Genomic DNA, 23587 nt, shown 5'->3' on the forward strand with positions numbered 1-23587 from the left:
ACATAGCAGGTTAAGCCCAACTTTTTATGAGAAAACTACTGTAACTGAACAAATTGTGGAGCATGGTTGCAGCCTGAAGCAACTACGAAATAATGTTCTTTGAGCTGTGGCTGACAGCTTGCTGCTCCCAAAAAGGGAAGGTATAACTCCTCCTCATGCGTCCCTTGTTCTCTTTTCTCTCACCCTTCCCTGCTCCCAAAGATGTGGTTCCACCATCTTCCCTGGGTTAGCACTGCTGCTCAACCCTTGCAGGCCTTGTTTCTGTTTATTAACCTGATGGAAAATTCTCTTTCCCGCCAGAGCTGCTTTCTGCCAGGTTAGTGGGATCTTGCGATTGACCCCTCAAACAGGTCTGTGAGGTAGGAAAGGGAGCACTTCGGCAGAAGGATGATGAGGGACCCCCCTAGCAGTAGTACCCTGCTGTTCAGCCAGCACCTTGAACCTCCTGAGGCCATGGTGTAGCCTTCTCACACAAAGCCTGGTACTTTGTGTTTGCAATGGACTAAGAGTGGAGAGATGCTTATTGTGGCCCAGATGAAGTGACTTAACTTGTTAAACCACAAACTAATTTGTACATCTGATTTGGTAGTTTGCGTTAATTAGAGCAGGAATCTTGAGAAACCCTGAGCTTAAAGTTATGCTGCTGAAAAAATAAGCCTGTTTGTGTGCTTTAACTTATGTTTAAGAACAGTCTATATTCTTAGCTCCAATATTTTCATAAGGGTATCAGTGAGCTTTCACTTCTGAATGTGCTTGGTACAGTTCAAGTTGCTTAAATGTTGTCTTATTCCCTGTTTTAATATTGTTGCTTGCTACCTTTTGAGTAAAGATGATGTAGCCATGGGTGTATGTGTGCACACATGTACTCTGGCCTAATGCAGCTGAGGTCCAGTGTCTTAGCCTAAGCTTTTGATGGAGCTAGATTTAACCTATTCTGACTGTCCTTCCTAAAGAAATTGCTTTTCTTCAGTTCCACGAATCCAGGAGTTGGTAACAGTTTAAGCAACTGTTTGCAAAGTGAGTTTGTTTCAACACTTATTTAAATTAAACCACACAAACGTGCTATTACCACTTCATACAGATTCCTTAGACATGATGAGACGTAGTCGAATCTGGTGGTGTTTTACTACAAGAGGAGAAAATCTAGCACTTTGTTAGTGCTGTGGCAAGTCACCCTGTACTTAGCTGCTTGCCCTTTTTTGCCCCTCTCTTAAGTATAGCCTGGTGGCCTCCCTGGGGCTGTCCTGGCGGGACAAGACTCCTAAGGGCTGAGACGAGTTAGCCGCATATGTAAGCAAAGATGCTGTAAAAAAAGCTTCTCCCTTGTACCCCCTGTGTTGTCTGGCACTTAAATTATTTCAGCTAGAGTGAAAAAGTGTTAGTGGGTGGAGGATGATCTTGCATATAGCTAGAACCAATCCCACAGAGCACTTGGGTGCTGAGAAAGAGACAATGTACTAGAGTTCTATTCTGGGACTACTTGACCTGGTTTCAGGCAAGGTTTATCCTGTTTTTAGCATTTTGGATTTGAGATGTATCTGGTTGGAAGCAGGAAGGATGACATTAAATTGGGAAAAAATGCCTGAGAAGAAATACACCTTCACTTATTTGGCTAAACACCAGTCTGCAGAAAGCCTGCAATGTGATCTTAAGCACAAAATTAGCTCTTATCTCTCAAACTGTTAGGGATTCCTCTGATTCCTTTGGTGAATTAGGGTAGTGGCGGGTGAAGAAGCTATTGAACCATGAATGAAGTTGTGACTACATTGCGCTGTGCACAGTCAGTACCTGTTGTGATGTTCATTGTGCTGGGTACTGTATTCTCCTAACCTGTGGTAAATATGAGGTAGCTTGCTAAAAGAGGAGCAGGCTCCCCTATGCTTATTGCAGGGAAAGACCATGCACATTGGCACTGACTGCAAAGTTGTGAGGATACTAAAAGCGTACACCACAGGCTGTGCTGTGGCAGCTTTTTCATCTACCCATAGCTTTAGTTTCATTGAACACGGTATGTGAACTTAAATAAAATGTTTAATGCCACCTCTTTCTGCCAGCTGGATAAGGAGAATGACTTATGACATGTTCGAAGTTAACTTACCACTGATTGCGATGCTTTTTTTACTTTGAGGGAGGATGCAAAGTTGTGGTGGCAGAGCTCAGTGGGTTGGTTCCAGTGGTTTAAGTCAGCATGTTCTTGTTATAGAAAAGGGAGAGCCAGTGGGATAATTTTTAAATCATGCAGATGTTTAATGACAGGTTTCAGCAAACTTACAAACTCCTCAACTATGTAGCACAATACCAGAGCCAGACACCATGAACAGTATATTTCAAATAAATATTTGGAAGTTGCCAGTGGAAGCTAAACATTGAAAAACATGAAGTCATTCTTGAAAAGGTTCAAATTTGTTAAATACCATGTGAACAGCCATCTAATTTTTGAAGCTCATATTAATATGCCTCGGTGGGGAAAATACTGTTAGCTTATGTATGAAAGAGGGAAGCTTTTGCATGCAGACAGGAAATTACTGTTGCTGTTTTAGTGTGGCATTCTGCTCAATGAATGTTTCATCTTCTTATGTGAGTCTTAAACCTTCTGTATTTTTCTCTTTCAGAATCGTAATGAAATAAAAAATGGAGCGATCCTTCGGTTAACAACATCTCCAGTGAGTTACTGTTCTGTTCTCAAAGTGAAGATCTAATTAGTAAATAATTGTGAACCAATGTATGTATTTTTAAGTTTTAGCACCACTGTATCCCACAGTTCTGCTGCAAAGGAGGATGATGGTGTGGTCACAAGATGACTATACATGGTGTTCTCTTTTTTTGAGTTACAGTGGCAGGGGTGGTATTTCTGAGTGACACTGGGTGGTAGGGTTGGCACAAATGGGTGGGTTTTGTCTCTCACTTCTCTCTCACTGGGAACAGCTTTTGTGTCCAAGATATCTGTTTCCCTGATGGTGTTGCAGCCTCACTCAAGTGCTCCTTTTCTGCTCCAGAGCGCAGAGCTAAGAGAAAAGGCTGGGAGTTGAGTGACAGAGAGCTCTGCTGGGCAGTTCAGGTCAGAGCTTTCCTGCTCTCTGAGTTTCTATTGAGTTAGCAGCAGCTGAGATTTTATGGTTTTCATTTTTATTTTTTTTTCAACACCACCTCCTCTCCAACTCCTCCAAAAGCACGGCAGAGTTGCCGTGTAACGGCCTGTTTTCCTGCTGAGTTGAGCAGTACTGTTGCCACATGCTGAAAGCCACTATTAATCCCAGAAGATGTATGTCTAAGACAGCAGCAATCCTATTTCTTTGCTGACAAATGTAGTGTGCCATTAAAATTGTTTACCTCTTCATGGTGGTGTTCCAGCTTCTGCAGATTCATAACATTCTTATGGCCAAAATCTGCTACCCTGGACTGCAGCTCACTTGAACAGGCAAGACCGAGCTGTGGTGGTTTAACTTTTGGCTTCTGTTGAACCTGTTAAGTGTGGGGTCAGTTACTGCCATAAAATGTGAAAACTTCTATTGAGAAGCCACACAGAGATTATTTATAGGTTTTTCAATGGATCACTTTTCAGCTAGTAGGCTCTAGGCTCAAAGTAAAGAAACAGAAGTGTATGTTGTTACTAACTTCCCAGGTTCTCCAGGCATCCTGTGTGTTTCCACTCTTCTCCATCCTACATAACCAGATGATGGCTTATATTGCACTTAGGAGGTGACTGAATTTGTACACAGGTTTGTGTATAATTGGAAGTTGAAGAAGCCAATATGGAAACATATACATGACTCAATTTTTTTAATAATTGGTTCTAATATTAATCTACAGGAGTGTACCTTTTCAACAGAAAGCGCTTCTAAGCAGCTTTCAGCTGGGCAAAGACAAGAGACTTCTGTTATCCTTTATCATCTTTTTCAGTGTTTGCTATATACAGAGCTTTACAGTCATAAGAATAAACAACAGTTTAAGACCATGCTCTGTCAGAGCCTATGTGACTCCAAAGTCTCTTGCCATATGTCACCAGAACAGCCTTGTATGTGGGGAAACCACTTCCTGGTGGAGTAAACCCCATTTGGTGAAACTTCCTCAGAAATGGACAGCCCAGCACCAGCTCCTCCTAACCTTTGGGACTTCTTAATAACAAATATCCAGTCCAGTGAAAAAGGGCTATCTACTGGCTAGACTTAGGATCTCATGAAATCAAAACAACATCTGTGGTTCATCAAGAACCGATGTGGTCTGAACACACTGCATCATTCTTTTGTGTAACCACAGCATGGAGTGACAGCATGAGATGACTCATGGAATCCTTCCCCGTCTCAAAATCCACAACCAGTTGTACCATGCAAAGCTGAAGAGAGGATGTGCTGCAGCTGATGTGTGGAAATGGCTGTATGCCTGTCTTCATGGTCACTTGTGCAATTGGAAACATGACCTACAAACACAAAAGACAACTTTTGCATTTATAATACTTTCTGCTAATACCTATGGGCAGGAAGGTGAGGCTTTCCATAAGACTCTATTCTGCTTGTTCCCGTTCTTTGGGAATTTGCCTTAGAGTCAGTCAACCACGATAGGGGTCCTTCAGATACTGAGGTATGACCTGTTACATACCAAGTTGTAGACCACTCTAGCCTGTGGTTATGAGTGACTCAGCCATTCTGTTATAAGAAAAAAGGCCTGTCTACTTTGTAGCCTTCAGTATTGATATATACCATTGCTTGTTTGCAGATTTTCTGATGTTTTTATAAAGTTTTTGTTAACTTTTCCCCAGAATTGGGGAGGTGGCTTGGAAGGAGGTTTCAAATGGCTAGATTGACTTTTGTCAGATTAGAGAGTATTTGTATTCTTAAAATAGACATAAAATGAAGTTCTGTGTGTTCCCACCCTACAATGGTGTCTTTGATTTTAAGGTACTGTGAAAGTGGTCATCATAAAGGTACCTAAAATAGATAGATTAAAGGCTTCCAAACTGTGGTTTTTAGACTAGTGACCTACACAACACTTGCCATTTACCTTGAAAAGCTAACAGACCATCTGTTTCCATTTTTCTTCTGACATTCTGTATGAGAGTAACAGTAGCTGGAGGAGATAATGTGAAGAACAGACTGCATTATATACTCCTGCAAAAAGGGAAAGATGCTGTCCTAACTGCTGGGTGGGAAATGTTTTTTTCATCCTGTGAAAATATTAAGATTCTTAATTTTTTACCCCCTTTTCGTCTGTCTTACATCAGCATAAAGTTGAAACTACCTCCTTCTTCCCCTAGAAAAAAAAAGAAAATCTTACCAAAAATGTTTTTTAAGAGGTGGAAAAAATAGAAAAGAAGGAGAGAAAGATTAGGAGACATTAAGAGGAGCCACATATAGATTATGCAGGTGTCCATGTAGTTCCAGAGAGGCTTGAGCTGCCTACTTCCTGGCCTTTGTCAGAAAAAAAAGTCCCAGACCTCACAAGCCTTTAGAACAAACTTTTTGCCTTGGAGACTTGAGGGGAATCATTTTGGCCGGTTTTGAAGGCTGCATGCTTTTCTAGTTCTTAATTTTCGTGCAATTTGTTACCATAACAGCCAGTAGTCTGGCTATACCCATTCACGGTTGCATGCCGTGAGTCATTGAAAATTGGGTGAGAAGGATGTGATATGAACTTTTTGAGTTCTGTTGTCATTAGCCTTAAATTGTATATTGCTCATGTACCCAGAGCAAGTACTGTTAAAGATCAAAAGTAGGGATGGGAAAAAAGGTAGTTTTATCTAGAAGTGGTAAAACAGTGCTTTTGGGTTGGATTTTAAAATTAGAATTTGAAGTCTAACTCCCCAAATCTAAATGTTAAATAATTTCTCCCCTTTAATCACAAATTTAGATAATTTTGTGTATGTATATGGGGATCCTTTTCTGAAAATGACTGCTAATATTGCAAGGACAAAACTGCAGTTATGATGTGCTGCTCAATCCATTATAAATGCTTGCATTTGGAGATTTGAAATGTCTTTGAGTGAAAACTTTGCAAACACCAGTCGCTAGGTCTGGTGGGAATTTGAACTGCCTCTTTGTTTCCATAGGTCTGTTTGCTAAGTTTGTGCCACTCTCTGAAAGGCTGTTTTTTCTAAACAATGCTATTTTTTTTTCCCCTCTATAAACCACTCACCACACAGACACTCTGTTTCCTAGGTAACTTGAGTACAGATTGAATTTCTCTCATATTATCTTTGTTCCTGTATCATCTTTCTTATTTATTTTTAACCTATCCTATCATTTTTCTTAACAATTCTTTGTGCTATTGTGTGTTTTTGCAGTTTTCCCTGACCTGTTTTCCCCCTTCACCCATTTGCATTTCTGAAGGGACTCATCAAAAGTTTCTTATGCAACATTTCTTTGAATTTGAACATATGTGGCAGTTGAAATGCCAGATTGCTATTGTCTGTCTTGTGATAGCCATATTCCAGTGAATGGTGGGTAGGTGTATAAATGAGCTGTAATTGCTCCCAAGTGTGAGACTGTTCCAAAAGGACAGTTGTGTCCTGCGATGCAGCAAGCGGGGTCCAACCTTTCAGTGTGTGCAGCTGCAGGATTCCTTTGATTGGATCCTGCAAGTCATTGTTCAAATGGCTAATCATTTTGAAAGGATGGGAACATTAAACTGAAGGAACTGCCCTACTTATTTATTTAATCATTTTCAAAGAGAGCTGATTATTTGAGCACTCACTATTTATTTGAGGGTAGCTTCTTGGGCACTTGGCTCATGAGCAAGCCACATTATTTATGTGCCTTAAAACTTGAGTCAATGGATAGCCTTTTCTAATGTGGTATTTATGGTGCCTGATCATTTGCTCTTGTGCATGATTGGATATTGGTTGAGTTCTCAAACCTCTAAGTTGTTTGTAGGCTGCTGTATTAGCATTTCTAGCATGAGCAATCATGTAAATAGGTGTGTTCATTAATAGTCATAATAGTGTTTTCCCCGAATGCTTTTACAGAAGTAAGCAACCTGGTTTTTTATTTATGTGATCTACACAGACAAGGAAGTATAGAGTTTTCTTAACCTATTTCTACTTACGAATCTGAATCCTCAGTCTTTGAGTAACAGTTTGGGGATCTAGTGTATAATCTTTGATCTGCAATTGCTTTAATATGTACTCAACTGACTTAATGTTCTTGAAGTTCAGTAAATGCACAAATATTTACAGGTCCAGTCTATGATTGTGATTATATTTATCATGTAATGGTGAATTAGTTATTATTGAACCCTATGTCAGGAGCACTGACCATGGAAGTCAATGAGCCACTTTTATATTTGTCTGCTCATAGTACAAGAGAAAGATTTGGGAAGTGGAGTTGGTTGTTGTCTTTTTACAGAAAAAGATTTAATCTCATGTTTTGAGATTTCCAAAGGCGTATTTTGAATAGTAAGCAAAAAGGATTGTTTTAAATGCAGCAAGAGAAAAAATTGCTTCTCAAACATTCATAAGTGGCTACTGATTGCATAAACATATTTTAGGCATATTTACATACTACATATGGCCATGCATCTATAATGCCTTTATCATTGATTTAGTATGTGACTCTGGACATGACCATTTCCCTGTTCCTCTGTTTCTGCCTCCTTAATTGTGTATGGTGATAGCACAGGGTTACTCTGTGTATTACATTTGTACAGGGCTTTAGATGTAGAAATTGAACCTGAATATTAATGTAAAAATGCTAACAATAACGTCTTTACTAATTAAAATGGAATCTCATTGCTTACCTGGCGTCAGAGGCTATTCGGCCTTACTGGGTCTGTTGAATCTCGTTGGTGTATAATGATGATTATGTAATGTATCCGCTCCTCCATTGCTTTCTGACATATATGCAGTTGTAGGTGAAGTGGCAGTAATAAGCCAGGAAAAGGTGGCAGTTTAACCACCATGGTGTTTCAACAGTGAGCGATTTAAAGTAAAACATAGAAATGCACCTGTTTGGTTAGTGCAAAATTGTATTTGGTAGTTACTTGTGGTCTGTATGCCCTCTTTTTAGCAGAAAGTTGAATAATGTGATTAACTCATCTACAGGGAAGACCAAAATACTTTCATTTTATTTTATTTGCTTTTTGTAAAGGATAAAGAAGAAAACTGATTACATAATGGCAAACCAGCAATTTAAATTGATGGTCCAAATTGCTTCAATAGCCCATTAATGTTTGATAGTGGTTGCATTTGGAATCTGTGTCCTTCCATCTGTCCTGGCTCTCTGTATTTTGTATTCTGTACAGAAACCCTGTGTATGTCTGGGTAATAAGTTGCCTTCAAAGTTTGCACAAAGTGGCAAAGAAATGGTAATTTCATCAGTAGAATCCCTTGTTAGGATGATCTTGGGATTCCTAACCTCCAAATGGCTATTTGAGTCTCTAAGCAAGTTACATCTTGGATTTAGGTCATTAGTTTTCTTTTTAAGCTGACAATCTCATCAAGCGGCTCCTTTTAAGCACTGCTACTCCCTGAGGTCAACCTTTCTGACTGTCCTTGGAGCAAGTCATTTAAGACTAGATGTGCAACTTATGCCTCTTGACAGCCTTTTGAAATGCTAGGGCTTCAACAGCACAGGTTTTACAAGCCTCCTGTCTTCCTTCCCTTCTAAACAGGAGAGCAGTTTATGCTGTCTTTCATTTTCTTGAACAGCCATGTTTCTGTTAATTCCCTCGTAACAGTTCTCAGTTGGGCAGATTTTATATATTTATTTATTCTTACCTAAATGATATTTCAATAAAAGCAGATACATGGCAGCTAGCTCTACTGTTGCTTTAATGAGCTATGCTCTCTGTCCATCCACTGATGGATTGTAAGTCATTAAAATAGCTCCCTGGTAAGCACTCGGAGCATATTTCATCTGGGTTTCATTTTTTAATGCAATCATAAGTGAGCTGTACATTCCATAAGCACGTATGAGTGCTATGGCAACAAGAACTAGGAGGCTTGTGAGAATTGCATGGTATTCACTGAAGCAATATTTTCACCCATCAGGCACTTGTGATGACAACAGCCAGCATTACTTTTGGCCATGTTTCCAGTGAGACATGTACCAGCTCTCTTGCTGAGACAAGTATTTGTTTACCCCTTTAATCAAGAGCGGCTCTGCCATTATCAATTCTTTTTGCTTCCAATAGTGAGAGCAAGATTTATTGGATGTAGTGTTTTGCAAAACTTGGTTAATGTAGGAAAAGTACAACTGTGTAGAAACTTTGCTGATGGGGCATAAGCATTGACGTGGTCAGATAAAGCCTATGATTTTGGTAAGCTCTCTTTTATGTGCTTAAAATAGGGCCGAACCACTTCTGTGTCAGAGAGACATTGCCGTATTGATTTTTGTGCTCTGTAGAGAGGCCCAAGCTGTCTCTGATCTAAGATTATATTTTGGTTTCAGTGCAGTGAATTTCAAAGCTCTCACTGACTTCAGAGGAAACAGCATTAATGTATCTCTGTTGATAGGCTGGTCCTGCTCATGCCGCTGTTCTGCAGTGTAGGTGAGCTGTTAACACCCTGTACTGGTGTTTTGGTGAGAGGCAGGGTTAGCTCTTTCCATGCTTGGTATTGATTCATGTGTAATGGAAGTCCAACTGGGATGGCAGCAACAGTTCACCAGCCCCAGTTGTTTATGGTGAGGGCAGGAATCCCTCCTCAAGAGGAAGGATCACAGAATATTTGGGGTTGGAAGGGACCTCTGGAGATCATCTAGTCCAACCAACCTGCTAAAGCAGGTACACCTAGAGTAGATTGCACAGGAATGTGTCCAGGTGGGTTTCGAATGTCTCCAGAGAAGGAGACTCCACAACCTCTCTGGTCAGCCTGTTCCAGTGCTCTGGCACCCTTGAAGTAAGTTTAGAAGTTTCTCCTTATATTCAGATGGAACCTCCTGTGCTTCAGTCTGTGCCCATTGCCCCTCATCCTATTGTTGGGCACCACCGAAAGGAGTCTGGTCCCATCTGCTCGACACCCACCCTTGAGATACTTCTAAACATTGATGAGATCCCCTCTCAGCCTTTTCTTCTCCAGGCTGCAAACCCCACTCTCTCAGTCTCTCCTCATAAGAAAGGTGCTCTAGGCCCCTAATCATCTTTTTAGTCCTTCCTGCTTGACTTCCTCCAGTAATTCCTTATCCTTCTTAAACTGGGGAGCACAGAACTAGACACAGTACTCCAGATGTGGCCTCACCAGGGCAGAGTAGAGGGGAATGAACTTGTTAATTAATAATCTGTTGTTAATGTGTATGAAGATGAGGTGTTGTTTACGCAGGTGTAGATGTGATGTGAAGGGGTTTGGAGGTGGATGTTCTCCTGGCTGGCTGTACTTAGATGTTCTTTCTTGCTTGCTACTGTGCTACATGGGCCATTATAGTCCCTATCTGTTTGGCCGCAGATCTGCTGCTCAAGTTCTGCCCACTCCCCTGAGCTGCTCAGTCACACCAAACCAGGTCTTTTGTTTATCTTTCCTATTTATTTCATTTTCACTGGGTCCAGAAGACTTCAGAGAACCCACCTCCCATGGAAAGCTGGAAGAACTGTATCCTTCAGCTGGCAGATAGTAGGGGTGGTAAATTCCCAGAAACACGGCAGGTGAAAGAAGATGTGCACAGATTTTAATAAGCTTAAGGTTAAATTTGAGCAACCATTTCCAAAGTCAGGGCAATGCAGCTGCCATGGAGGTACTGAAGATTTTCCAAAGTGTTTCTTTTCAGAGATTACTTGTTTTCTGTGAAAGACTAATGTTTTGAGAATGCTTTGCACCTCTGAGTCTTCCTGAGTTGTTATAGTGGAGAGTCTAGATTAGAAACAGCTCAATGAAGGAAGTTTTTTGGTGACGTAGGAGTTGGCTGTTGAAGTTCAAGTTCATGTAAGAACAGTGGCTGCTCTGAATTTTTGTAGCTTGTTATACAAGAGTACTTGAGCAGAAGTTCCTTTACCTACTTTGATGAAAGGAAAGGGTTGGAGGAAGTATTCTGTGGTTATCCTGGAAGTTGGAAGTTGGCATAATCTATTTTTATTTCTTCCATAGGCTTTGGCAAATGATTTAGCCTACCAGCTACTTAAAGCTGAGAGAATATTATTTTAGTACTATTTGGACAGACATTGCCATTACAGAAATACAGTTTAAGCCATTGTTTCCCCATTACAGCTCAAAACAGTTGATGAAGTACGTAATTTAGGGTGGCAGAAAGACCTTCTGGATGACAGATTCTGCCTTTTTATAGATAATGTAACTGCTATGAATGCACCACCCGATACTTAAAGCATAGAAAGCATAGAAAAACTTCAGTGCCATCTTAATGGAAGATGCTAACCAGCATCATGTTAACCTGTAGATGCTCCTCACTGCATAGATTCTGTCCAAAAACTGATTAGAGACCATACATTATTTTTTCCTTGTAAAAAAAGGGAAGTAACAAAGCTTGCTAAACTCTGAGGCTATTGGGACATTTAATTTATTAATGTTTGTGAAGCAAAGTTATGTTGACAGGAAGCTGTATCTGGAACAACACAGCAGTGTTTTTTGTGTTCCCTTTTTAAATGTTCACTTGCACTAAAATTGTCCACTATCTCAGGATCTTGATCTGCAGAGATGACCATCTTCCATTCATTACTTGAACGGAAAAGGAATTGTCTCTCAGCACAGCCTTTTCTTATATTTTTCTTCTCCAGCTGAGAAAAGAATAAGCATAATCTCAGAGAAAGTAACTCTCAGCGGAATTTACCATTAATTTGGTTTCCTAATGACACATAGCTTCTCATTCACCTTTTATTCGGTGCAGGTAAGAAGTGAATTTTAGGAAATTGAATTTCGCAAGTATCTGTATATAGTGAGGAGGATTATTTTTCTAAGAAAAGTATTGGCTAGCGAGCTATTAACTGAAGCTTTAGGGTATTATGTTTAGGTAAGTGAGAGCATCGAATTGAAAACGTGAGATGTATTTTAACGTATTTGTACTGCTAAAGAGAGAGACAATTTAATATGCATTATTTAAATATCCCTTTAGCTTTTTATGATCAATGTTCATTTTGGATTTCACTGTCTCATCCTGCATTTGAAGCATTAATGGGAAGAATAGCCTAATATATGTGGATGTTGAACTTGCCTAAAGATAAATGAGTGATAATATCATAGTATTATGTGGGAAGTAATTATTCCTGTGCTCCTTGTAAGAAAGTGTGTGAGTTTTTGAATTGATTGTGAACAAAAGGAAGAGGGGGAGGAAGGAGCAGAAGAGCTGAAGTTGTCTCTACTGATATAACCCAATTAGGACAGTATATGGTACTCGTTGTTAAAGGTCATGAGAAGTGCATAAACTGAGTAAGCATTGACAGGGGAAAAAAGTGCTGCCATGATTACACTGAGATTGTCTGAAGCAATTAATTTTGGTTTTGTTTCTACTTTTATTGACATGACACATAAGCTCTTTAAGCCCAAGGCAGTCTTCTATAATGGTTACGATTTGCCTGAGACAATGGGATGTCTATCCGCTGCTCATCTTATGTTTCTGCAACAATCCAAATAATTATAGGTAATAATGGACAAGTACATGAGTAATATACTTTTACAAAAGTAATAGTATGTGAGCTGATGAATAATTTCTAAGCATGCAAGTGTTAAGTATCATTAATATTAAACATGGCCATCATTGTTCCATGCACTAATGCTTTATTCATTATTGCCATTGTAACAAAAGTTTTTTGTTGTTGCTTTTGTTTTGTATGTTTTGTTTCTCTTAGGCTCAAAATGCACAGCAGCTTCATGAGAGGATCCAGTCTTCTAGTATGGATGCGAAGTTAGAAGCACTGAAAGACTTGGCCAACTACTCACGGGATGTTACATTTGCCCAAGAATTTATAAACCTAGATGGCATTTCCCTCTTAACACAAATGGTTGAAAGCGGCACAGAGTAAGTATTCTGCTTAAACTCCGATGTCCCTCCCATATGGGGTGCTTTCATGCTCTCTTTCTGAGTACCTGAAGTATTTCTGTGTACAACTTGTAAGATTATACAAAATAAAACATCTGAAGAGTTTTGGGCTGCTGGGACAGCATATCTGTTATCAATAAGATTATATATTTTAAGTTTCCCGTAACAATGGGCTGGTGAGGATTGGAGGTGAGCAAAGTGGGAAGTCACAAGTACCCTCTGTGCCATAAAGTTCTGGGGAGAATGTGGTCCTAGTTTCTTCTCTTCCCATTGAAATTGATAGTCTATTTCAAATCATTGATAGTCTATTTCAAGGCTGATAATTAAGTGCTGTCATCTGAAAGCTATGTGAGGATGTGTGGAACAAAACCTAGTGCTTGCTTTATTTCCATTTTTATTGTTTTAATTCTGACTGGGGTTCTTCAAATGCCAATAGCTTTTTGTAATGAAAATGAAAGCTGACTTCCAAAAATACATTTATTCTTTACCAGAGCATCTAACAATTTTCACTATTGGTGAAATTCAAGACCATAGTCCCGAATAAGTGTTTATTGGTGTAATGTGGAGGGTGCTACAGAAAAGTAGCAACTGGGTTGTTGCACTATTAAATTAGGTTCTAACAGTTACTATTTCAAGTAGGCTTTTGCTTTCAAGTAAAAGTTTTAGTGCTTTGCATGAAGAAATTGACAATACCCACACCCTTTCCTGAGAGAAAGTAAGTAGATTTCTTATTCATTGGGGATCTTCAGTCTTGTGGACCAGACTTCAGAAGTCAATTGAAATCCATCCAAATCCCCTCTCAAAATGTTCTCATGTTCCCTTGGATTCAAGAAAGTAAATGTCGTTAGGGGCTAAAGAAAAAGTAGTAAGTGGGCTTGTAAAGCAAAACTAGCATGTGGGCTTTGAAATTGAACACAAATTGTCTCTGATAATCCAATTCAAGATATACTGGGGATTTTCCACAGAAAAATTAAAGTACTTTTTAGAATCCTTAGACTGAGAAATACAAAAGCACACTCTCACTGATCTCTGCCTGTTATGTGGTCAATAGTTTATTGGACTTAGAATCCCTATTGCCTAACTCCAGCTGTATAATGAATTTCCAATAGCTCTTTGTTTCTTTTTCAGTGTTTAGGGGTTACAATCTGTACTTTTGCAGTGATTTGCAGATATTATGTCCCTTAAAAAAATACAAAAAAATGCTTCTTGTTATCAAATTTGTCATCTTGTCCTATATTAATACAATATTTCTTAATTAGGGACAAAATTAAATTTAAAAGCAGAGACAGGCTTAAGTTGATATAAACATATGCATACAGTTTCTGTACTAAATAAAAAAATATACTGAATGAGTAGGCTCACATGTGTCCATGAAGATCAGAACATAAAGAAATTAAACATCACTGCCTCTGTAGTTTATTTGTCACAAATTTATTTAAGTTAAATGGTTTAACTTACTCCACTGTGGAAGTTATATAAACTAAAGCACTTCATTTTCTATTGAAACAGATGGGGAACATTCACATTTTTACAAGCATTTCTTTTAGCTGCGTCAAGGCTGATCAAATGCCCTCCTCACCCTTTAGATGTGTCTATACTACTGTTTTGTCGTTATGGGGTGGGTCACGTTGTAGCAGGCTGGTCTGGGTTAAAAATAATTATTTGGGAGGGAAACTACTTAAGCCAGCAGCACTGTTGAAAGAACTGCTCAGCAAATTACACCCTAGTAGTAATTCCTGGCTGAGGGTATAAGTTTTCAAACCACACAGCAAGCTTGTAGACTGGACATATGAACAGTCTATTGCTTTTTTTTCTTTAGTGGCTTGCATTTGGAGAGATTTCAAACTCTTCTTTTTAGCTGATGTAATGTATCGCCAAAGATGCATTGATCAATTCACCTGTCTAATCTAGTTATCAGTGTTTCTGCCTGTGGGGAGAAAAGCTGTCTAGTTTGGGCATTGAACGAAGGCTCAGACTGTAAGATTTTCCACCAGCTTCACCTGTTGATGAACTCTCAGTACTCACTGCAGTCTTTTTCATGTTCAGCAGCCTAGATGTTCTGCAGCTTCTGAGGTCTGCAGGTCAGGTTTTTCCACATTTGCCTTTGCAAAGGGAGTTGTAAAGCAAGGACATCTGTGCTACACTGTACATTCCCTTCCACTTTTATACTGTGCATCACTGGCTGAGAAGCACATATTTAACAGAACTTCAGATTTAATGAAAGGAGCAAATTCTGATATACATGGACTCAGCAGCCTAACCTTGCTGTGGTGCTGCTGTTTTCCTTTCTCCTCCGACTTCAAGCTATTGATCCTGTCCTCCCACTTCAGGGTCTGTCACTCGTTACTATTTCAGCACAGTAAGCCAACAGACAAACTACTTCCACAGAAGAAGCAATTTCGTTTTGATTTTCAGCTTTATTATTACAACAAAACAGGTTCCTAAAATGTCCTGTGAGTGAACAAGGTGTATGGGGAAGGCACAGAAAGTTAGTATCTGGAGGAGACAGTGAGACAAGGACAGCCAGCCATTTGAGTGCCCTAAGTTGTCAAGGAAAAGCAAGTGGAGTCAGTTGTCCTCCTATGTTCTCTGTTCCTGTTTTCACTTGGACTACCTGCAATACTGTTAATAAGAGGTCCCACAAGAGGTTTGCTGAACAGGCAAAGCAAGCCGAAGGCCTCCTCGCCTTTAGCTCTCACCCTGGGCTGTGTGCCCTCAGCACTGTGAACTTGTGGGCAGTGCTGCTGATCAGCTCACCCAGGTGCTTCAACCCAAAAAGCTCTTTTTCCTCCCTTTTACCTGCCCCAATACCTGCCACTTTCTTTTCCCCAATGGTATTTTTAACTCAGGTCATTTCTGTATCTGTATATGTACCTACTCAAACAATTCTATTAGCATTAGAAAGGGGGGCAGTATTAGAAGAGGAATGAGCAGCGAGAAGTTTCGGCGAAGGGCAGAAACTTCTTTGATGGGCCAGTTTTAGAAGGCAAAATATTTTGTAAATATACCTTTAAGGTATATCTTCACTGCCGAGTTCTTACCCACCTTTGAGTTGCAGTTGTTGCGCCAGCCTTGCTTGAGTGAGCTTGTGACTCAACCGTACAGCTGAGAGAACCCCAATGGCTTGGTGCTGCTACGAGCGGGTCCAGCTCCCTGCCCTCTTCACCTGGTCCTTGTGTTCACTCCCACGCTCCAGCCCAGTCCTGCTTCCTTCCTGGAATTGTTTCTGGTGTCTGGATGCTTTGCAAAGCCAATCCAGATTGTTAACTTGGCTGAGAAGTATCCATGTCTGTTCTGCAGAGATAGTTTTCTGCTTGGTTTGAGATTTGCAGAAGCAAGAGAGGAAGTAGGCATGAGTGGATGAAGAAAAGGCCCTTTTTTGTGGCAACAGACCACTACATTGGCTTAGGTGCATCAGTGAGCCACAACCTGAGAGCAGGCATGTTGTGACATAGTGCGAGAGTGGCTGTCCCTGCTCTGGCATTGCAGCCTGGAGACTGGCACTGTGGCTCTGAGGGGATGGGACGTACTTCTGCTCTGCAAGGAGCCCCTCTGTGCCTCCCCAGCTGCCTGTGGGTTAATGCCGCTGAGGGCAGCCCTGCAGCAATGAGCCCAGGCTGAGTGGTGCTTCTGTTCACCCTGTGCTGCAGCTGTGCTAGAAATCGATGAATTTTGTTAATTCAGGCTTTATTCTCTATTTTCCCCAGAGGGGCAGACAGTGCTCATTAAAAGTACCGTCATGCTCAGTGTAAGGTTGCTCTGAGGTTTTCTTTACACGTGGAACTCATGTTAGGGGCAGCTCTTAAGTTATAATTTGAGTGTGTAATTAAGTTTTAGTGGGCAGCCTCTGGAAGGCAAGACTCCAGCTTTTTATATAACTTTGAGGAAGAGGTCTATGCTTTATTTATACTTGGCTTTATTTATTGTGCTACTTACTCATTATTTTGGTGAAGCTGATGACTATAAAAGTACAGCGACCAGAGTAAGAGAATGTAAATGCCTGGGCTTCTAGTTACCTCTGCTTCATTTTCCTGGTGATGAAAAGAACTAGTAATATAAAAAGCTGTCAAGAACTAACAGTGTTTCCTAGTTAATTTTCCATATGTTATTTTTTCTGAATATTGAAGAAAATTAGAATGTATTAGAGAACAGCCTGTCTAGTTTCTTGCCATTAATATAGCTTGAAACATAACAGAGAGAGGCTTTTTTAATTTTGCATATGTTTACAAAAGTGGTTTTAATACTATGTGTAGTTACCATAATTTGGGCCAGATCTCGTTGAGTGCCTGCTGCTTAGAACAAATAAATTGTAGACATGGTGTGTGCTGGGACAAAGCCATAGGGCTTGGCGGTAAGCAGATTGTAGGGTGCATGGGGCCCTAGTGAAGCTGAGAGTGCATCTTGTCAATATGAATATATTTATATCAGCAGAGATGCATCATGTCTCAAAAACTGTCCACGTGTATCTTGATCCTGTTGATTGAGATGGCTCATCTTTGTTTTTCCTTCAGGCTCATTCTTGCTTCCAGTGTGTGCTATACGTCTTCTTATTAACTGAAGAAAAAAAAAGGCTGGGTTTATGTTTATTTTTATGCTTTGGGTGACCTATAAATTATAGCAGAGACTGTAAGACAAGTTAGGTCATGAAGAACAAGTAAATGCTGATTCAATTTTATAACTGTACATGGTGTCATTTCTCAGGCTGTGTGCATCTGTATCACCAAAAAGGGGAGTGAGTGTGCACACAGTTATTTACCTTTCCAGAAAGAGATTTCCTTGGCACTTCTAATGCTGATTTTTTTGTCTGAAGCCCAGTTTGTGCCTATCTAAGGGGAGCTGAATATGCAGTCCACCTGGCTAGATGTACGTGTACGGCTTCCACTCCCCCCTAGAATGCAATGCTGTAAAATGAGGCAGAATGAGAGCAATGCTAGATGGTCCTAGTTACCAAAATGACTGATGGAAAATGTCTTCAGGAGCCAAACTGGAAAAAATGATCATGTGTCCTTGCTACCCCATCTGAGATAATGTAGTTGGTTCATTCAGAGCTGTATTCCATAGTCTAGCCCATAATTAATATTTCAGAAAATCATGGCTGTATAAATAGTCTTTCTGATGTAGTAGAAGACTGGTAAAGATGTGGTGGTTTTTTTTCTTGATGTATCAGAAGTTGTGTGACTGGGACAGATTCTCAACTTTCCTTAAAAGGAAAAAAACCTCTCATAGTCCCTTATAAAGTAAGAAAAGGAAAATGTAAGTCATAAGCCATAAATATTGAAAGACTGAAGAGTTAATAAATGAATCTAAATTTATTTTTATCATTACCAGTAATAATAATAATAATCTCATAACTGGAGGAAAAGGAGGAAGGCCTATGCAGAATTTTCGGTCTTTTTTTTTTTCATTGGCATTATCACAGTTTCTGTCACTTGTCATTTGGCTGTAATAACAGGCAATTTTTGCCAAAAAACTGAGACTGTGCTAAGCCTAGCTGTCTTGAAAGTAACCAGAATTGTTTCTGCTGCTGTTGAGGTTTTTCTTCCAAGGTCTGCTTCACCAATGTGGCTCTGCTCAGCAGCTTTATGTGGCATAGGAGCATGCTAGTCAATGCATGATTGAAGATAGCCTGGTTTTATTTTTAAAGGAGTTGTAATTGCTCAGGGCACAGATGGGAGAGGAAAACCTTGCTTTAACAGTTGGATGGTTGTTAAATTTGGTCATCTTCCTATTGCAAATAATAAATACAGCTAGAACAGGTTAATATAAACTGCTAAATAAATGTGTGTTTGTATGGTTTTTTGACTCTTGGCTAAGAAGAGTCTTCTATTGAACTCATGCAGTCGCAGAGTTGGCTGCTGCACAGCCAGAAGTCTCTGAGACTGTAATTGTGCATGCTTTAAGGACAAATTGCATTGTTCAGTGAAATTCTAGCTCTTGGCTCATCTTACAGAGATAATATTGTATACTAGCCCAGTGGAAAACTGAAGACAGATTGGTTTGGAGTTATTCCGACTTTAACACACTTTTGGGGACAGTTGCTCACATACCTGCTAATGGTTTTTTCCATCCTAGTCTGATGAGTATTTCAGTAGTGCTGTCAAAACACTTAAGTAGCCCTTGCTCACAGCCACTTGTTCCTGTCCTGCTTCATCTGAAGACTTATGCCAGTACTGTTTGTAGCAAGCTGGACTGGAAAACTAATGTACATTATTGAAAGTGACAATAAAGGATACTTTTAATACAGCATTCCTAAATCCAGTTCAGTTCCCTGATTGAACTCACACGGTTGCCCTAGATAACAGTTGTGCAAGCACAACTCACTGGGTAAATGGAAAATGAATTTTCAGAACGTATGAAAAATGCTAAGCTCTAGTAGGTCTTTGCCACTAAATTAAGTAGCCCTTTTCCACTCTTCCCAGCTACTGGCTGTGTAGTACCTGCTCCCTCTCTTGGTCATCTGTGACTCCTCAGCTGTGACTCCTCAGTGATTCAATTCAGTTTGCTAATCCGGCAGAAAATAAGCCAGACGATGGAGGGAGGAAAAATAATTTGTGTTTTTGACAGCACTGGGCTGTAAGACAGGCTCAGCCATTCCTGTGAATCTTCACCTGGAAGCATAGATTACTTAATCTGACATTGCTGCCAAAATCAATTCTTGTCCAACAGGAGCTTTATGCAATCACCATTTCTTAGCGCTTCTGTAATGTCGGGAGAGGGTGACTACTGTCTATAAGACAAAAATCCAAAAGAGTAGATAAAATGAGGTTATCTGGCTATACCACTGTGGAGATGGTAATGGCAGGAGAATGGGAAAGGGCTGCAGCCAATCTTTCAGTGCGGTTCCTATAAAGGAAGAAAGTGGGATAGGTTTTCTTTGTGGGAGGATTTTTGTGTTGGTTTATTTTTCTCCTGCTTGCTCTCTTTTTGGTTTGATTCCCCATCAGTCTTCAGGCTTGGATTCCACCCTCCCTCTCAACACACACACAAGCACAGTTTCTTGAATATCCTTCTGATCGATGTCATATACATAGCACACATGGTACATTTTAGAAAAAAAAGCCTCATCTAAAGATTGAACCATCAAAGATCACATCTTTGGAGAGAAGAAGGCGAGAGCTGCCGCTTCTTGCACTCCCCCCATCCTAAATGCCTTTTCTTCAGAGTTGTTTTCTTACCTTGCCTGTGCTTAAGAATATTAGCATTTAAATGGCCCCTGCTAAGTAGTGATATCAACACCTTGTTGATACGAACAGGGAGGAGGAGTGGAGACAGTTTTACTGGGTTCCTTTTGGCGACCACTTTTGTAAAATGTGATAAAAAGAGTAATTTTAGCAGTGGATTTGTATTTCCAAATGTTCTTCAGAGTATCAAGCTGGACAAAACATTTTTTTCTTTTTTTTAACTCCGGACAGAAGCGCAGTATTTGAGGAACCAGCATAAATAAGGAAGAAGAACTTAAAATCTCCACTTCTGCAACTTTCCAGGATGTTTTTGTCTCTTGGATTGTGGTGGCTGTGGGATGTTGTGGTGGCTGTCAGGAGTGGCTGCTGCGTAACTGAATAGTCATTTCATCCAAATAATTTATTTCAATCTCCTGGCCAGAGTGTTTCCCAGACTTCATTTATATGTGTTAGCCATGCCTGATACAGACAGAAGCCAGAAATATGTACTTCTCTGTATTTGTCTTGTCATAATTCTAACCACTGCCTGTTATCCAGAATGTGGACTATCCTTGTGTTTGCCTGAAAAGCAGTAGCCAAATACTGATTTAATGTTGTTAACCAGTCGTTCATCCGTCATCCCACCAGTTTTTCTGTAGAGGAGGAAGTTTTTGTGAACATCTACCACCTTTGCTAACCATGACCCTCTCCGGGGCTGCACTGCATGAAGAGGTTTTATCCTCAGTGGTATTTTTGTCCTGTTTAAGGAGTGCAGGCTCAGAAACGTTGGTTGTGGTGATGTGACTGCTTTACCTCTTGGCATTGTTAACTCCAGTGGGGTCCACACTGACTTCCACAGTGGGACAAAATTTTAGTCGTTCTCCCCAGTGCTGACCAGCCCTTACTGTGCACTGTGTTACCCCAGCTGGGGTTTAGATTTTGTGTGTCTTTGGTTCCCGTACAGCAGTTTTTGCACATAAACAGATAGGAGTTGATCCGTTCTGGTCCTTGCTAAGTTGATCTCTGCTGGAAGCTGCTCGTGACATAACCTGAAGCATTCGAGCAGGTATTAAGTCTGAATGGCTCAGGGAAGTCCAAAGAGAACTGCTGCTCCTTGGGATTCAGCTGGAAATGTATCACAAAGTTCCTTTGAGGCCAAACAGGGAACATATTTTGGTAGCGAAATGTCTAAACTGGTAACTTGTTTTTAATGTTTATTTTGCATTATGTTGGCGTTTGTTTGAAGATTTCTCCCTGTATAAAAATTGCTGTCTGTTTTTGTCTTTCACCACTATATTATCTGAACCTTTCAGAAAAGCTATTTAATTTACCCTCATAATGTTTGTGTTTCGGCCATGGTTTCATTCCCATCTATGCAAGTGCCATTGAGGGATGGTCTCTAATTAAAAAGAAAAAAAAAAAAGTAAATAAGTGAAATATTGAGCTAATTACAGTGTCTAGATCAGTAAGGCCGTCAGCATTTTTTACTATACCTGTGGTAACTCACCCAGGAAGCATTTTACAGAACTGGCTGGTTGCTACAACAGTCAGCCCTCTAGAAGAAACCCCAGTTGAGTATACATAGGAAGAGGAAAGCTGATAGAGGCGGCAGGCTGTACTAGTTCCTTTCCAGGCTGACTTGCTGGAAGAGTGAGCTTGGCTGCTCCTTCGTTGTGGTCTGAGGGTGAAAATGAGAGGGACTCCTGCTCGTGCCATGTCCTTTTGTATTAGGTTTTTGATTCAATGGTAGGATGAAAATAGCATACACTCCTTCAGATAACAGCCTCCACCTGTTCAGTGGTAAAAATCTATCTATAATCATCCTGTACCATATTACTGTAACATTTGATGTCCTAGATTGATTGCTACTCTTATCACACTTTCCAAAGCAACAGAGATTAATATAAATTGTTTAGTCTAATATGATAATTATCTTTCCTCTCAAGTCAAAATTTGCTGTCTTTGTATTGCTTCACTAGAAAAGTCCTCAGCGATTCAATTATTTCTTCATATTATTCTAATTTCATATTTGCTTTTACATTGTACATCTTCTGACCTCAAGTTAACTGATTGCCAGTTAACTCAAAATGGGTGAGTGTTCTGTAAATACTAAGAGAGCTGCTGTCTGAATGTTTTGTTCTGGGACTCAGGTGTTTGTTCTTTAATCCCTGGGCTCAGTAATGGAAAAAATGTACCTGATTATAGCCTGTTGTGAAAAATCTCTGGCAAAACTGAGTCTGCTCTTTGAGGTGCTACCAGTTTACAAACACCACTGGTGTTTCTCTTTGATGTCAGACAGACGCAGCAAAAATTTCAAGTTTACTTGCTGTTTAGCCAAAGCCAGCACCTGGATGAAAAGCAGCTGTTTTAAAAACTGGGTTGAGAAGGATGGTATGAAGTTTTGCTGCCATGTGCTGCATGAAGTTACTTAAATCCACACACATTTGGGAGATGACAAAACCCATTTGTGGTGGTAGTTGTTCTTGCTAGGGTTTAGCAGAGTCTCCTGCAGCGAGGAAGCACTCTGTTTACAGAAGCAGAAGAATGACATTCTGCTGAAGTTGGGATCTCCTATAGTGAGAAATGCTTTGAACTCTTCTACTCCTAGAAGCATGTTGAGGGTAATTTTGTCCCCTTTTTAAGGCTGTCTGACCATCAGGATGATGTGAATTTGCTCATTACTGCTGGTTATGCAGATAGCTGTTGTAGCATGGAAAAAACCAAAGCCATGAAATCCAACAACAAAATCTTGTCACTTTCCTAATTTGAGCTAGGCTTTAGCCCAGTCTGTGGTTGGATAGATGGTAAACTGTGCCATCATTCTGTTTAAACATGGATGTTGCTGCTCACAGCTTGAAATGTATGATGATTTCAAATCACTGATCCTGTGATGTACGCTCTGTTTTCTCCCCTGATGGTTACACAAGCCATCCCAAAAGCTGCCCTCCCTGAGACTGGTCCTTCTCAAAAAGGAGGTCTTTGCAGTCTGCGTAGAAAGCACAACATTGCTTATGCATAAACGGAATGGAAAATGCAAGGTGGGAGGAGTCACTGCTGTACCAAAAGGAAAAAAAAAACCAATGAAATCTAGCCAAGTTCTCGGGCAGTTGGATAGCTTGGAGTCCTAGAGCTGTTGTGGGCTGAATGACATGGCAGCAAGTGGGAAAGGGGAAGAGTTGGGGTGGAGGGGACAGGGAGGAAGGAGGGACCTCCTTTTTCTGCTTTTGAACAGTAGTCTGCCCAGTGTGGAGCTGCAGCCAGCCCTCTGAAATAAAACTGTGGGACAGATTTAGGAGACACAAGAAGGGATTAAGTAGGAGATGGATATTTTTTAAAAAAATTTTTTGTTTGTTTGTTTAAGTGGTGTTTTAAAAAGAAGTTATTTATCTTGGATGCTATTTTTACCATGGGTAGTCTTTCTTCAGCTGGCTTAGTCGCATCATCATCAGTTCTGAAGCTGGTTTTTAGTAGGAGGATGACTTGAAAATTGTGATTAGTGGGCTACAGCTTTCAAAT

The 23587-nt window shown here is 40.2% G+C and overlaps 1 protein-coding gene across 2 annotated transcripts in view; it reads left to right on the forward strand.

Moving 5' to 3' along the window:
* ELMO1 (engulfment and cell motility 1) overlaps positions 1 to 23587 on the forward strand; it is a 310028-nt gene that overhangs the window by 70205 nt on the left and 216236 nt on the right. For both annotated transcript variants that reach the window (XM_080338933.1, XM_080338932.1), the window contains 2 exons: positions 2613 to 2663; positions 12721 to 12890. In XM_080338933.1, coding sequence (XP_080195059.1) covers positions 2613 to 2663; positions 12721 to 12890 — 221 coding nt within the window. The remainder of the gene's footprint in view (positions 1 to 2612; positions 2664 to 12720; positions 12891 to 23587) is intronic.

Source organism: Nesoenas mayeri, assembly GCF_963082525.1.
Source record: "Nesoenas mayeri genome assembly, chromosome: 2".
Lineage (NCBI taxonomy): Eukaryota > Metazoa > Chordata > Aves > Columbiformes > Columbidae > Nesoenas > Nesoenas mayeri.